The following is a 13,833-nucleotide window of genomic DNA, read 5'->3' on the forward strand; positions in this document are numbered from 1 at the left end:
AAAAATGGAGAACTATAGTTATGCATATTTTCAGCCCAAACGGTCCAGCCGTTGTGAAGTTATACCAATGACGGGAATATAGAAATCTGCATCATGTTTAATGACACGTGAGGGTGGCAATGCAAAGGGAACTGGCCATCGGAACCGAGATCTGCACTTCGGCAGATCGCGAAGACCAATTTCCATCCAAATAAGGAAGAGCCCGGTCAAAACAAAGCACGGAAAGTGCAAAACAACCTTAGATCATGAGGGAAAAATCTGAAATAAATCACAGAAGCCCATATGAAGGATACAAACACCTGCACATACCATAAATCCCAAACAATTAAACAGAAACGGCACCTGCATACGAACGACTATGGGAATGATGCACATGATTACCGAATGTACATGCGAACTTTTGCTAACTCGACGAATACCAGGAAATAGAACACAACGTTAGTACCATTGGAAAGGTGGGAATAAATGAAAATTTATGATATCAAGAACGTGAAAAACCATCCAGAAATGAATGAGATACAAGGACATGAAGTTAGAAACCTGAAAATGCACAGGAAGACAGCTTCAAGAGGTCCAGAGCCCTAAGTAAAATACATAAAAATATGATATCTTCGAGGACGACCTACTATAACAACGAACAATACATATGGAGGATTAGGATGTGATAATACAAAGGGGAATCAGGGGAGATGAACAAAATCCACGAAAACCACTAAACTATGATGGACCATGGTGGGAATTTTAGGGAACGATATTCTAATGAAGTGGAGAGCTATAATACATTCGTTTGAGTAATTCTTGACTACTAGCAACTTTTTCTTTCAGTTCTAAACCTGAATAATTCACTCATTTACCATTTCAAGTCTCATTTTAACTAAATGTTGCTGGATAAAAATGGAATAAATCAGCTGAAGGTCTCAGTGCAGCTGTACACATAGTAATGCGAAGTTTGAATTCAGAATCACTGAGTCATAACAAATTTAAGAGGAATTTGAAATAGGAAACTGCAACAAATGCAGTGCAGTCAAGTTCTAATTAACCATTAAAATAGTTTAGGCGAGGAAGGACAATAAGGGTTCTAGGCGCAGTCTGACCACAGTAGAGCCACAGTTCAGCGCAGTTCAGCGCAGTAGAACTATAGTGTGAAAATTTCATTTTTTATTCAGTTTGAGAAAAATACACTGTAAATAAATCCTGTAAATACAAGGAAGAGCATGAAAAAGGAAGGCGACCCAGGGAGTATAAAAGGGAGACCCTTTCTGCAACTTTTTGCCCCCCTCAGAAAAGTAAGAAAATAGAGTATTATTTTTCTCAAGCATTTCTGGTTGTCACTCCAGCACGAAAAAGTGATATACAGTTAAGATTGCCACTGTAGTAAAAGGCAGCAATTAAGGAGAGAAATATTAAGTAGATATTTCAACAGGAGAGCTGGTTAACACTCCAGATTTCAAAGTGTAAACACAAAACAGTTATTTTGCTACTGTTAAAACAAGCAATAAAATAAGACAAAAATAAAACAAACTCAAGGGACACTCCAGACACAATCTAAATCCATTAACTGAGTAGAATCTTTGAAACTTCACCAAGTAGAAGATTTAATTCAAGTTAAAATCCAAATTAAACAACTCTACACAGAATTACACCCAGACAAATTAAGAAATTACAATAGAGGAACAGCTCCACAGGGCTTGGTTTATCTGTAAGTCAATTCTCAGAAACTTTTAGACTAACCCATAAAATAGAATTAGCCAAAACACTCGGATTGGTACTATAATTACAACAAATATTACTAGTACACTTCCCCATCCTAACTAAAGAACCAGGGAACAGCTTGGTGGTGGTCTCGTTTGAACCTCCCAACTGACCTTCCTTCATTCTCTCCTTCACTGTGCTCCGCCTGGACCATGTGTACGATTCAATTAAGGCAATCTCTGCATATCGTAATGACTCGCAGGTGCCAACCACATCGAAAACGATGCAAAAACCCAATACCAATACTGCAGCAGCAACCAAAAAGGCTGCTGATTCCTCATCTGTGAAGAAAGTGTATAAAAACACCTTCAGTGGGAACATGTCAACTCAAAAGAGCAGGCAATGCTTGACCTTCCACATGAGCTATTCACCAGCTCCAAAAACAGAGAAGTCGACATCATCTACAATGACGAAATTGATGCCATCCTTGGATAAGGATGGGAAACCGCATTGTTATAAATGCGGGAAGGTAGGGTATCAACATGATTGCCCAAATCACGACAAGCCCAAACCATGCATGTACAATATAGCCATTGAATCTGACGAGCAAGACCTACAGGACTCAGAGCCTGTAGAAGAACTGGAAGGTGTTGAAGATCCTGCAGAGGTGCAGGATTATATGCCTGACAATGAAACGTTCGACGATAAACTCGTGGATGACCTGTATGATCCAAACCTCCTCGCTGAGGCGGAGGAGGAGTACATACAGGTGGACATCGACATTTTTGTCAGTGAAATGACATTCGTGGACCCCACAGACAAAAATTTCTCCATTAAATTAGCATCTGCTCGGCAAGTGGACAAACTGCCATCTGATGAGCAGATAGTGGCTGAGCTTGTCGACAATGCAGTAAAATGGATGGTGTAATACTGGTCCCTAAATCTTCATCCACCAAACCATCGACGCAAAGTGTGATGAGTTCTTCAGTGCCTAACAAACTCCTGAAGAAAATCCTGCCAATATTCAACACAAAGTTTAGAATCTTGCGAGAGGCAGGTAAATACCCTGAAAACCGCAGCGCTGAAGGAGAGAACAAAGGAAGGTCAGTTGGGAGGTTCAAACAAGACCACCACCAAGCTGTTCCCTGGTTCTTTAGTTAGGATGGGGAAGTGTACTAGTAATATTTGTTGTAATTATAGTACCAATCCGAGTGTTTTGGCTAATTTTATTTTATGGGTTAGTCTAAAAGTTTCTGAGAATTGACTTACAGATAAACAAAGCCCTGCGGAGCTGTTCCTCTATTGTAATTTCTCAATTTGTCTGGGTGTAATTCTGTGTAGGATTGTTTAATTTGGATTTTAACTTGAATTAAATCTTCTACTTGGTAAAGTTTCAGAGATTCTACTCAGTTACAGCAACCGTCAAAAAAATCTGCGTGTCAGATTTGGATGCATGACCCCAGTCGGATCTCGTGCTTGTCCAAAAATGGTCGGAAATCAGGGTCAATTTCAGTGTCAATACATTCGGCATTTAGCGCTCGTGGTGCTGGGGTCTTCAGGTTCGCAAGAGCCTCTTCCATACTCATGTGAGGCATGGACAATAATGATATAGCATGAATACTAAGAGCGTCGTCAGCCACGGGTCTCAGCAAAGGTGGTCAGGGGATTCCTGATAAGGCAATACTCAACTCGCGATCAATCAGAGGTAAGCTAGAAACTATCTTGTCAATGCACGTCTGTGCGTATTTATACATACCAGAAATGTATTACAATGTGAATATACGTAAAATAGGTAACTGCACAAGTGCACATATGCAAGCATGAATATCCTGGAATTATCTGGGGATTTCCCACAACAATCCAGAATATTCCGGCAGGTTCTGGTCACTTGCAGATTCCAACAGGATTACAGAGATCCTCGTGGATGGTGCATGCAGACAGCTGGGTTACTGCCGAAATATCGTGCATGCCCATCAAGTTAGGCATTGTGATGATTAGATCCTTGGCTGCGGGTTTGAGGTGTTTGCCCACTACATGCATTATAACAATGGAGCGGTTGAGTAATATCCTTTTTTGGTGGTGCCATTGGGACACAGTGATTTTTCCCTAAATCGCAAATCACATGTTTTGCCTGATATATCCATCAAGATTTGACACGCAGATTTTTTTGATGGTTGCTGTAATGGGTTTAGATTGTGTCTGAAGTGTCCCTTGAGTTTGTTTTATTTTTGTCTTATTTTATTGCTTGTTTTAACAGTAGCAAAATAACTGTTTTGTGTTTACACTTTGAAATCTGGAGTGTTAACCAGCTCTCCTGTTGAAATATTTACTTAATATTCCTCTCCCTATTTGCTGCCTTTTACTACAGTGGCAATCTTAACTGTATATCACTTTTTCGCACTGGAGTGACAACCAGAAATGCTTGAGAAAAATAATACTCTATTTTCTTACTTCTCTAAGGGGGCGAAAAGTTGCAAAAAGGGTCTCCCTTTTATACTCCTTGGGTTGCCTTCCTTTTTCACACTCTACCTTGTATTTACAGGATTTATTTACAGTGTATTTTCCTCAAACTGAATAAAAAATGAAATTTTCACACTATAGTTCTACTGCACTGAACTGCGGCTCTACTGTGGTCAGACTGCACCTAGAATCCTTATTGTCCTTCCTCGCCTAAGCTATTTTAATGGTTAATTAGAACTTGACTGCACTGCATTTGTCGCAGTTTTTGATTTCAAATCCCTCATATTTACCATTAAGTTCACTATGACTCAGTCATTCTGAATTCAAACTTTGCATTACTATGCATATGGCTGCACTGAGACCTTCAGCTGATTTATTCTATTTTTATCCAGTAACATTTAGTTGAAATGAGACTTGAAATGTTAAATGAGTGAATTATTCAGGTTTAGATCCGAAAGAAAAAGTTGCTAGTAGTCAAGAATTGTTCAAACAAATGTATTATAGCTCTCCGCTTCATTGGTATATCGTTCCCTAAAATTCCCACCATGGTCCATCGTAGTTTAGTGGTTTTCGTGGATTTCATCCATCTGCCCTGATTCCCCTTTGTATTATTACATCCTAGTCCTCCATATGTATTGTTCGTTGTTATAGTAGGTCGTCCTCAAAGATATCATATTTTTATGTATTTTATTTGGGGCTCTGGACCTCTAGAAGCTGTCTTCCCACGCATTTTCAGGTTTCTAACTTCATGTCCTTGTATCTCATTCATTTCTGAATGGTTTTTCACGTTCTCGGTATCTGTCAGGGCACACACCCTGACTAGCCCGGACCCGGATCTGCACCCACACCCGCATGCGTGCTCTGCCCTGCATGCTCCATGTGCCGCATGCTCCGGGCCCGGTTCCCACTTCTCATGTGACTTCCGGGTATCCCCGGAAGTTTTTGCCATATTGGGCCACTGTGGGAAAGTGAGAAGTTAACCTTCTTCTCACTTTCTTACCCACAGTAGCTATGCCCTGAGATGGGCTGTGTTTACAGGTCAGACTGTGGACTGTGGAGAGGGGTCATGGGGACCCAGGGTCCATCCCCTGACAGTATCATAAATTTTCATTTATTCCCACCTTTCCAATGGTACTAAAGTTGTATTCTATTTCTTGGTATTCGTCGAGTTAGCAAAAGTTCACACACACATTCAGTAATCATGTGCATTGTTCCCGTAGTCGTTCATATGCGGGCGCCATTTCTGTTTAATTGTTCGGGATTTATGGTTTTCTCGGGTGTTTGTATCCTTTATACAGGCTTCCGTGATTTATTTCAGATTTTTCCCTCATGATCTAAGGTTGTTTTGTACTTTCCGTGCTTTGTTTTGACCAGGGTCTTCCTTATTTGGATGGAAATTGGTCTTTGCAATCTGCTGAAGTGTGGATCTCGGTTCCAATGGCCGGTTCCCTTCGCATCGCCACCCTCATGTGTCTTTAAACATGATGCAGATTTCTATATTCCCGTTGTTGGTATAACTTCACAACAGCTGGACCGTTTGGGCTGAATTTTTTCATACCTATAGTTTCCTATTTATCATAATTTCCGTGTAAATTTCGTTGTGTGTTTTAAATATGGATCCTACATAAACGTTGTCTTTTCCCTGAGCCATGGCTTTGATGTCGCTCATCCCGTTATTGAATATCTCATTGATGCATGAACCTTTTATTATGAAAATTTGGGTGGATTAAGATTAGATCCCTTCCTTTCTAATGGGCTATCAAGCTCGTCTCGGTCGTTACTGCTTGTTCTTCACGCTTGCCTTTTAAACATTGTCCTTGTTTCCCGAGAATTTCGGTCATATCTCCGTCGTTTATGGGTAGTTTTCCCTGTAATTACTTTCATTGGGTCCGTTTGGGAGACATCTACATTTCCTCTTATAAACACGACTTTTAATTTTGCATTGGTTCCTAAGGAATCCTTGTTCCATGGTACTTCCATCCTCAGCTACATGTGCAGGCATGGGAAAGTAGTTTCCGTGGAGGTTCTCTGGTTGGTTTTATAGTCAAATCTTGCTCGATTGTCCTAGTTCCTCATTTAATATTTGCTATAAATTTCCCCAAGCATTCCGTCTTGTTGGTGCTAAGCTTGAAGTATTTTTACTAATTTTCTTTCTTCCAATTTATTGTATGTAGTCGTAATAATTTGTAAAAATTCGTTAAAATTCGTTAAAATTCAGGTTCTTCTATATTCTCATATCTACTTGTCGTATGGAGTTTTTTTGATTTATCTGGCATATTTCCATAATGAGTTTTCATAGGGTGACCATTATTTCTCCTACAACGGCGGTCCACAACTCGTCTTTTGTTGTGTAATCCACGGAAATTTCATGGCACATAACCATCTCCCAACGCATTTCACCAGGGATGGCATTCAGGAAACGTTCATTGAACATTGCCTGGTCGGGAGGCATGATCATCTCCTCAGCTGCACGATGCAGCTGATTATAGAAGTGTTTGATTCCCTTCATGGAATCGTACGAAAGTGTTTTGAACACTTTCATGGACACTACCGCTGCAGACTTCTTGATGAAAGTGCAGATAAGGATCTCTAGCAGATCCCAGAATGGGGGAGTTTCCCCATTCTGCACTCCAATGCATATATAGTGCATTAGGAGGTCTTGCACCTCACCTTCGATGGTGGTTGTCAAAGTGTGGATGTGAAACTCGTTGTAAGCCTCACCCTTCCACCCACATGACGACATATATGCTAGCCAGGAGTGCAGCCAGTTGTGAAATAACTTTGAGTTATTTTCTCCAGACCATTTAATGGGTGGAGTTAGTCCCTGCATCTTTTTGAGCAGTTCTGGATGGACATCTGCAGGCAGTGGCTGCAGGATTCGAACTTCTACACTTCAGCATGCAGACTCAAGAAGCCGAGCCATGAACTCAGATGGATCAAGCACTACTTGTGCTGCAGGAGCTGTGTATGAATGCATGGTTGAGTCAAACAAACCGGGTCATACAGATGAGCAGTTTGGGAAATTAGATGAAGGCTCCCGTTTTATCTCAGTGCCAAATGGGTCAGGGAATGGTGGGTTGGGCCAGGACAAGCCACCCTTGCCACCATCCTCGTCATCACCATCCCCATTCGGATGGTGAGGCCTTCTTCCTGAGTTAGACCTAACTTGGTCTACATGCCTCTTGCTCCCTTCTGGAGCTGCAGGTGGTTGTGAGAAACGGTGGTAGTTGTCCAGCACCTGTCTAAGTGCTGTGCCGTGGGACAGTCTTTCAGGGTTTTCACTGTTTGCCCCATGACCCACGTTGTATACAAATGCCGTGTCTGTATCCAGATGGGCATTAAAGTCAAAAGTGGATTCGCTGAGACTACGCTCAATGAAGATTGGTCTGACCTTGGCTGGCCATCTGCCAAGGTCATCTACACGATCCTGGACATGGATCAGGTGCTTTTTCCATGGACCATTGATGACTTCCACGTCATCATCCTCCTCCTGTATCATCTCCACAGTGGCCTTCATTGGCACTGTTTTCTTTCTCCCATAGTTGGGAGGGAGATTATGCATTTGAGTAACGTCAATGCATGGTATTTTCACCCCACTGCTTGTGGGTTGCGACGGCAGAATGAACGGTGCGGGCATGAAGCCTGGCTTGGCTTAAGTCCATTGCATTGGTGACCTCATACTGCATAAACACTATTGCCAACATTCCTCAGACTTTCAACCCTGCCTCCATAACCTCCATAACCTCCAAGCTCCACAAATCATACCCAGCACTTTTGCTGCTTGTAATGTATCTTTCGTGCTTTCCCTCATCCTTATTTAGACTGCTGCTTCTTCCCATTCTAGCCAGTTAGTCATCATCCCCACTTCACCTCATCTTCCTGCCCCTCTGGGCTTTGCCCCCCTATCTCCTTTCAGACATACCACAGGTTCTAAACCTATGACCTTTGGTGCCACTCCGCTTTCGTCTTCCCTTTGTCCTGTTTGGACACCTTTGTTCCAATTTGGACCCTCTTCGTTTGTCAGGGCCCAGCCTCGGACTTGGAGGCTCCCTGACCTCAACCCCCATCTGACCTGTCCTCACACTATGTGGGGCATGAGATGTATAGTAAAAGAAAGGGAATATATACACTTGCCTATGTGGGGCATGAGATGAGAAGAAGGGTAAAGGTCTCATCTCCCCACATGGTTGCTATATAAAGGAATGGGTCACATGCCCACAACTATACAGCTCCTAGAGTTGTGTAGTGTGACCCGGAGGGAACACCCAGGTGGCAGTGCCCAGTAAGCATGGGAACATTCTGGGCAAGCTGCTCGCTCAGAAAGTTCCCACGCTATCCTGTGCATGTGTGTACACAACACACAAAGGCAACAATGAGGCAACAATCAAAGAATAAAGGGGGTAAAGTAGGTGGGGAGTCCGGGGCACCCTAAGGCAGGGTGCTGAACCCTGACATTGTTTCCTCATGCTTTTGCCCTCTCCATTATATACCGGTGCTTGTACATACTCGTTTTAGGCCCTTAGTCTAAAATCGACCTGAAATGCCCCCTAGAGACTTCCTGCTCAACGCCTCTGAAATTAAGGACCAAATGGACAAACAGCAATGGCACAGCGCTCCGCATGAGTCACTGAGGCCAAGGTCCCTCCTTGCTAAGTCTCCGGTTCCCCTCTGGAATTGTCTGCCCTCACCCAGTTCTAACAGATGGGACCCCCATCGGTTGATGGGTTTGGAGGTGGGTTTTCCACCATTACTGCAGATGGCTTTGGCTCATCGCGTTGAGAGAGTGCAAGGAGGATTTCATTTAGTTTCTCGTTTAATCTTTCTTCCACCTTAATGATGTTGTGATCTAAACGAGCAATGTTATTGCTATTCCCAGAGATCTGGGTATTCATGTTACGGACATCGCCCCTCAAGTTGGCAATGTCTTCGTCGACTTGGTCAATGTGATTTCTTAATACTCACACCGTTTCAGACACAAGGGAGTGGGTTGGGGATGGAGGATTGTCAGGGGACAATCCCTGGGTCCCCATGACCCCTCTCTATGGCCCACAGCCTAACCTATGAACAGCCCTGTCCAGGGCAATGACTCTACTGTGGGTAAGAAAGTGAGAAGAAGGTTAACTTCTCACTTTCCCACAGTGGCCCCAATATGGCGAAAACTTCCGGGGATACCCGGAAGTCACATGAGGTGGGATCCGGGGTCGGATCATGTGGCGCACGGAGTGTGTGGCGCAGGAAGTGTGTGGGAAGTGGAGTGGGTCCGGATGCGGGTCCGGGTCCGGGCTAAGTCAGGGTATGTGCCCTGACAAGGATGCAATGCACACACCTTGGGATGTACGCTGCAAGAGTCTCAGCTATGAGGGCTTCAGACATTGTAACTTGGTCAACATCTCTCAGATAGATTTGATGCCTACAGCCAGTGGAGGGGCCAGCCGTGTTGGTGGGAGCGTTAGATGTGCTCCTGGTGTTGTATCTCAATGACATCAAGAGGATGTGTCAAGTCGTTCAACAAGTTTGCATGAGAACTTGATTGAAGTTGCACATTGTCAGGGGCCGACGATGTGCATGTTGCCAAATGGAGTTTCGGTGCTGGTAATGCGGTGCTGAGAATGGAAAGGAAAATAGAGCATAAAAAAAGTGAAGGGTTTCTTACTTGTTTGGGGGACAGTACGTTCTGTTCCCCTGTTCCCCTCAGTTACTCCATCTAGCTATACACTTTTAGTTGCTGTATATTGACGGGGTAGAAGTAAAGGCTGATCTGCCTTTTACAGCTACCCTGAGGGTTTATATACATTCTAATGCATTCTCAGCACAAATAAATAGAGAAGCTTCCATGATGCTAAATTAGCATCGCAACATAATAATCAGACAACACAACATCAATTGATGTTGTGGGCGGAATATAGACATGGGCTGGGGCCTCACACACAGACCCTCAGTCTAAAATCGACTAGAAATGCCCCCTAGAGACTTCTCGCTCACCCCTTCTGAAATTAAGGACCAAATGGACAAACAGCAATGGCACAGCACTCCCCTTGAGTCGCTGAGGCCAAGGTCCCTCCTTGCTAAGTCTCCGGTTCCACTCCGGAACCGCCCGCCCCCACCCTGTTCTAACAGTCACCAAGGCTGGCACCCCATTGCAGTAGTACGTAGATAAAGAGGCTCAATATGTTACAATGGCAAGGCCTTGGCAGGTCATGGCCAAAGTGCAGAGGGTTCAGCATGGGAGGGAAAAGGGTAGGTGGGAGGTCACGTGTCCCGGAGGTTGCCGGATTGTGACAACTTACCCACTTAGTCCTTCGAAGAACGACCTATTCTTTATATTTCACCCTATAGTTCTCCTTTATGGTTAATGCTCCCTCCTAGCTGTCATGTCTTCTTCACAGTACAAGTTTCTGTACAACCCAATTTTACCCTCCGAGGAGGAGATCGTTGCCCACTGCGTGGAGCTCAGCCTCCCCCACGGAACCCCCATCGCCGATCCTTCTGCTAACTTGGTCATTGCCTGGATCAAATGTGGTCCCAATGTTGCCATCGACGAGGCATGCATGCAGCATTGGACTGCCAATGCTCTCCATGTGGCTGGTGTCTCAGACATACAAGCTGCTCACGTATTCCATGCGTTTACGGCAGACTACTACAGGTGCTCAATTGGATACATTGCAATGGAGTACATCAGTGGTATAGACTGTGACTCAAATGATGCCAACCTAGCTGCAAAAGCTGTCCAGGCATTAATCGGCCTCCGAGCTCCACCAACCACGACACTCAGACACATCGGCAGCAGCACGAGGTCCATTGTTCACTCCTTCTTTCCCAAGTGGCTTCCCAACGTCGATTACCGAACCGACCAGGACTTCTATGCTCATATTCACAATGTAAGTAGTTCGCCAACGTCTCAAGGTGCTATGGCGAACTCAGACCTATGTTAGATCTTTGAATTCCTGCGCATCAAATTCTGCGGCGATATATCGAGTCACAGTGAAGGAGAGAACGAAGGAAGGTCAGTTGGGAGGTTCAAACAAGACCACCACCAAGCTGTTCCCTGGTTCTTTAGTTAGGATGGGGAAGTGTACTAGTAGTATTTGTTGTAATTATAGTACCAATCCGAGTGTTTTGGCTAATTCTATTTTTATGGGTTAGTCTAAAAGTTTCTGGGAATTGACTTACAGATAAACCAAGCCCTGTGGAGCTGTTCCTTTATTGAAATTTCTTAATTTGTCTAGGTGTAATTCTGTGTAGCGTTGTTTAATTTGGAATTTTAACTTGAATTAAATCTTCTACTTGGTGAAGTTTCAAAGATTCTACTCAGTTAATGGATTTAGATTGTGTCTGGAGTGTCCCTTGAGTTTGTTTTATTTTTGTCTTATTTTATTGCTTGTTTTAACAGTAGCAAAATAACTGTTTTGTGTTTACACTTTGAAATCTGGAGTGTTAACCAGCTCTCCTGTTGAAATATCTACTTAATATTTCTCTCCTTAATTGCTGCCTTTTACTACAGTGGCAATCTTAACTGTATATCACTTTTTCGTGCTGGAGTGACAACCAGAAATGCTTGAGAAAAATAATACTCTATTTTCTTACTTCTCTGAGGGGGGCGAAAAGTCGCAGAAAGGGTCTCCCTTTTATACTCCTTGGGTTGCCTTCCTTTTTCACACTATACCTCATATTTACAGGATTTATTTACAGTGTATTTTTCTCAAACTGAATAAAAAAATGAAATTTTCACGCTATAGTTCTACTGCACTCTGCTGCACTGAACTGCGGCTCTACTGCGGTCAGACTGTGCCTAGAATCCTTATTGTCCTTCCTCGCCTAAACTATTTTAATGGTTAATTAGAACTTGACTGCACTGCATTTGTCGCAGTTTCCTATTTCAAATTCCTCATATTTACCATTAAAATTGCTATGGCTTGGTGATTCTGAATTCAAACTTCGCATTACTATGCGTATGGCTGCGCTGAGACCTTCAGCTGATTTATTCCATTTTTATCCAGCGACATTTAGTTAAAATGAGACTTGAAATGGTAAATGAGTGAATTATTCAGGTTTAAAACCAAAAGAAAAAGTTGCTAGTAGTCAAGAATTACTCAAACGAATGTATTATAGCTCTCCACTTCATTAGAATATCATTCCCTAAAATTCCTGCCATGGTCCATCATAGTTTAGTGGTTTTCGTGGATTTCGTTCATCTTCCCTGATTCCCCTTTGTATTATCATATCCTAATCCTCCATATGTATAGTTCGTTGTTATAGTAGGTCGTCCTCAAAGATATCATATTTTTATGTATTTTATTCAGGGCTCTGGACCTCTTGAAGCTGTCTTCCCGTGCGTTATCAGGTTTCTAACTTCATGTCCTTGTATCTCATTCATTTCTGAATGGTTTCTCACGTTCTTGGTATCATAAATTTTTATTTATTCCCACCTTTCCAATGGTACTAACTTTGTGTTCTATTTCCTGGTATTCGTCGAGTTAGCAAAAGTTCGCATGCACATTCAGTAATCACATGCATCGTTCCCATAGTCGTTCGTATGTGGGCACTGTTTCTGTTTAATTGTTCAGGATTTATGGTATGCGCGGGTGTTTATATCCTTCATATGGGCTTCCGTGATTTATTTCAGATTTTTCCCTCATGATCTAAGGTTGTTTTGCACTTTCCATGCTTTGTTTTGACCGGGCTCTTCCTTATTTGGATGGAAATTGGTCTTCGCGATCTGCCGAAGTGCAGATCTCAGTTCCGACAGCCAGTTCCCTTTGCATTGCCACCCTCACATGTCATTAAACATGATGCGGATTTCTATATTCCCTTCATTGGTATAACTTTACAACAGCTGGACCGTTTGGGCTGAAAATTTGCATAACTATAGTTCCCTATTTTTCATAATTTCCGTGTAAATTTCGTTGTATGTTTTAATTATGGATACTTCATAAACATCGTCTTTTCCCTGAGCCCGGACTTTTGATGTTGCTATTCCCATTATTGGATATCTCATTAATGCGTGATCCTTTTATCATGAAAATTTGGGTGGATTAAGATTAGATCCCTTCCTTTCTAATGGGCTATCAAGCTCGTCTCGGTCATTACTGGTTGTTCTTCACGCTTGCTTTTTAAAAGTTGTCCTCATTTTCCGGGAGTTTTAGTCATATCTTCATCGTTTATGGGTAGTTTTCCCTGTAATTACTTTCATTGGATCCGTTTGGGAGACATCTACATTTCCTATTATAAACACGACTTTGAATTTTGCATTAGTTCCTGAGGAATCCTTGTTCTGTGGTACTTCCATCCTCGGCTACATGTGCAGACGTGGGAAAGTAGTTTCCGTGGAGGTTCTCTGATTGTTTTTATAGTCAAATCTTGGTCGATTGTCCTAATTCTTTGTTTAATATTTGCTATAAATTCTCCCGAGAATTCCGTCTCGTTGATGCTAAGCTTGAAGTATTTTTGCTAATTTTCTTTCTTCCATTTTATCGTATGTAGTCATAATAATTCGTAAAATCTCGTCAAAATTCATTAAAATTCAGGTCCTTCTATTTTCTCATATCTACTTGTCATATGGGGTTTTGTGATTTATCTGGCATATTTCCATAATGGGTTTCCATAGTGTGACCATTATTTCTCCTACAACGGTCGATTTCTCTGTCCTTCCGATTTCAACTCGGGTAACTTCAGGAAGCGTAT

General features: G+C 42.6%; 1 protein-coding gene across 1 annotated transcript; it reads left to right on the plus strand.

Moving 5' to 3' along the window:
• Positions 1-10,523: 10,523 nt before the first annotated feature.
• On the plus strand, positions 10,524-11,213 carry EI90DRAFT_3139997 (uncharacterized protein; the record flags this gene model as incomplete). The annotated part of the gene is made up of 2 exons (XM_039064949.1): positions 10,524-11,030; positions 11,085-11,213. 2 exons carry the CDS (start codon positions 10,524-10,526, stop codon positions 11,211-11,213), a joined length of 636 nt encoding a protein of 211 aa, XP_038907566.1.
• Positions 11,214-13,833: the final 2,620 nt, after the last annotated feature.

Source organism: Cantharellus anzutake, assembly GCF_015039405.1.
Source record: "Cantharellus anzutake strain C23 chromosome Unknown EI90scaffold_296, whole genome shotgun sequence".
NCBI classification, from domain to species: Eukaryota; Fungi; Basidiomycota; class Agaricomycetes; order Cantharellales; family Hydnaceae; genus Cantharellus; species Cantharellus anzutake.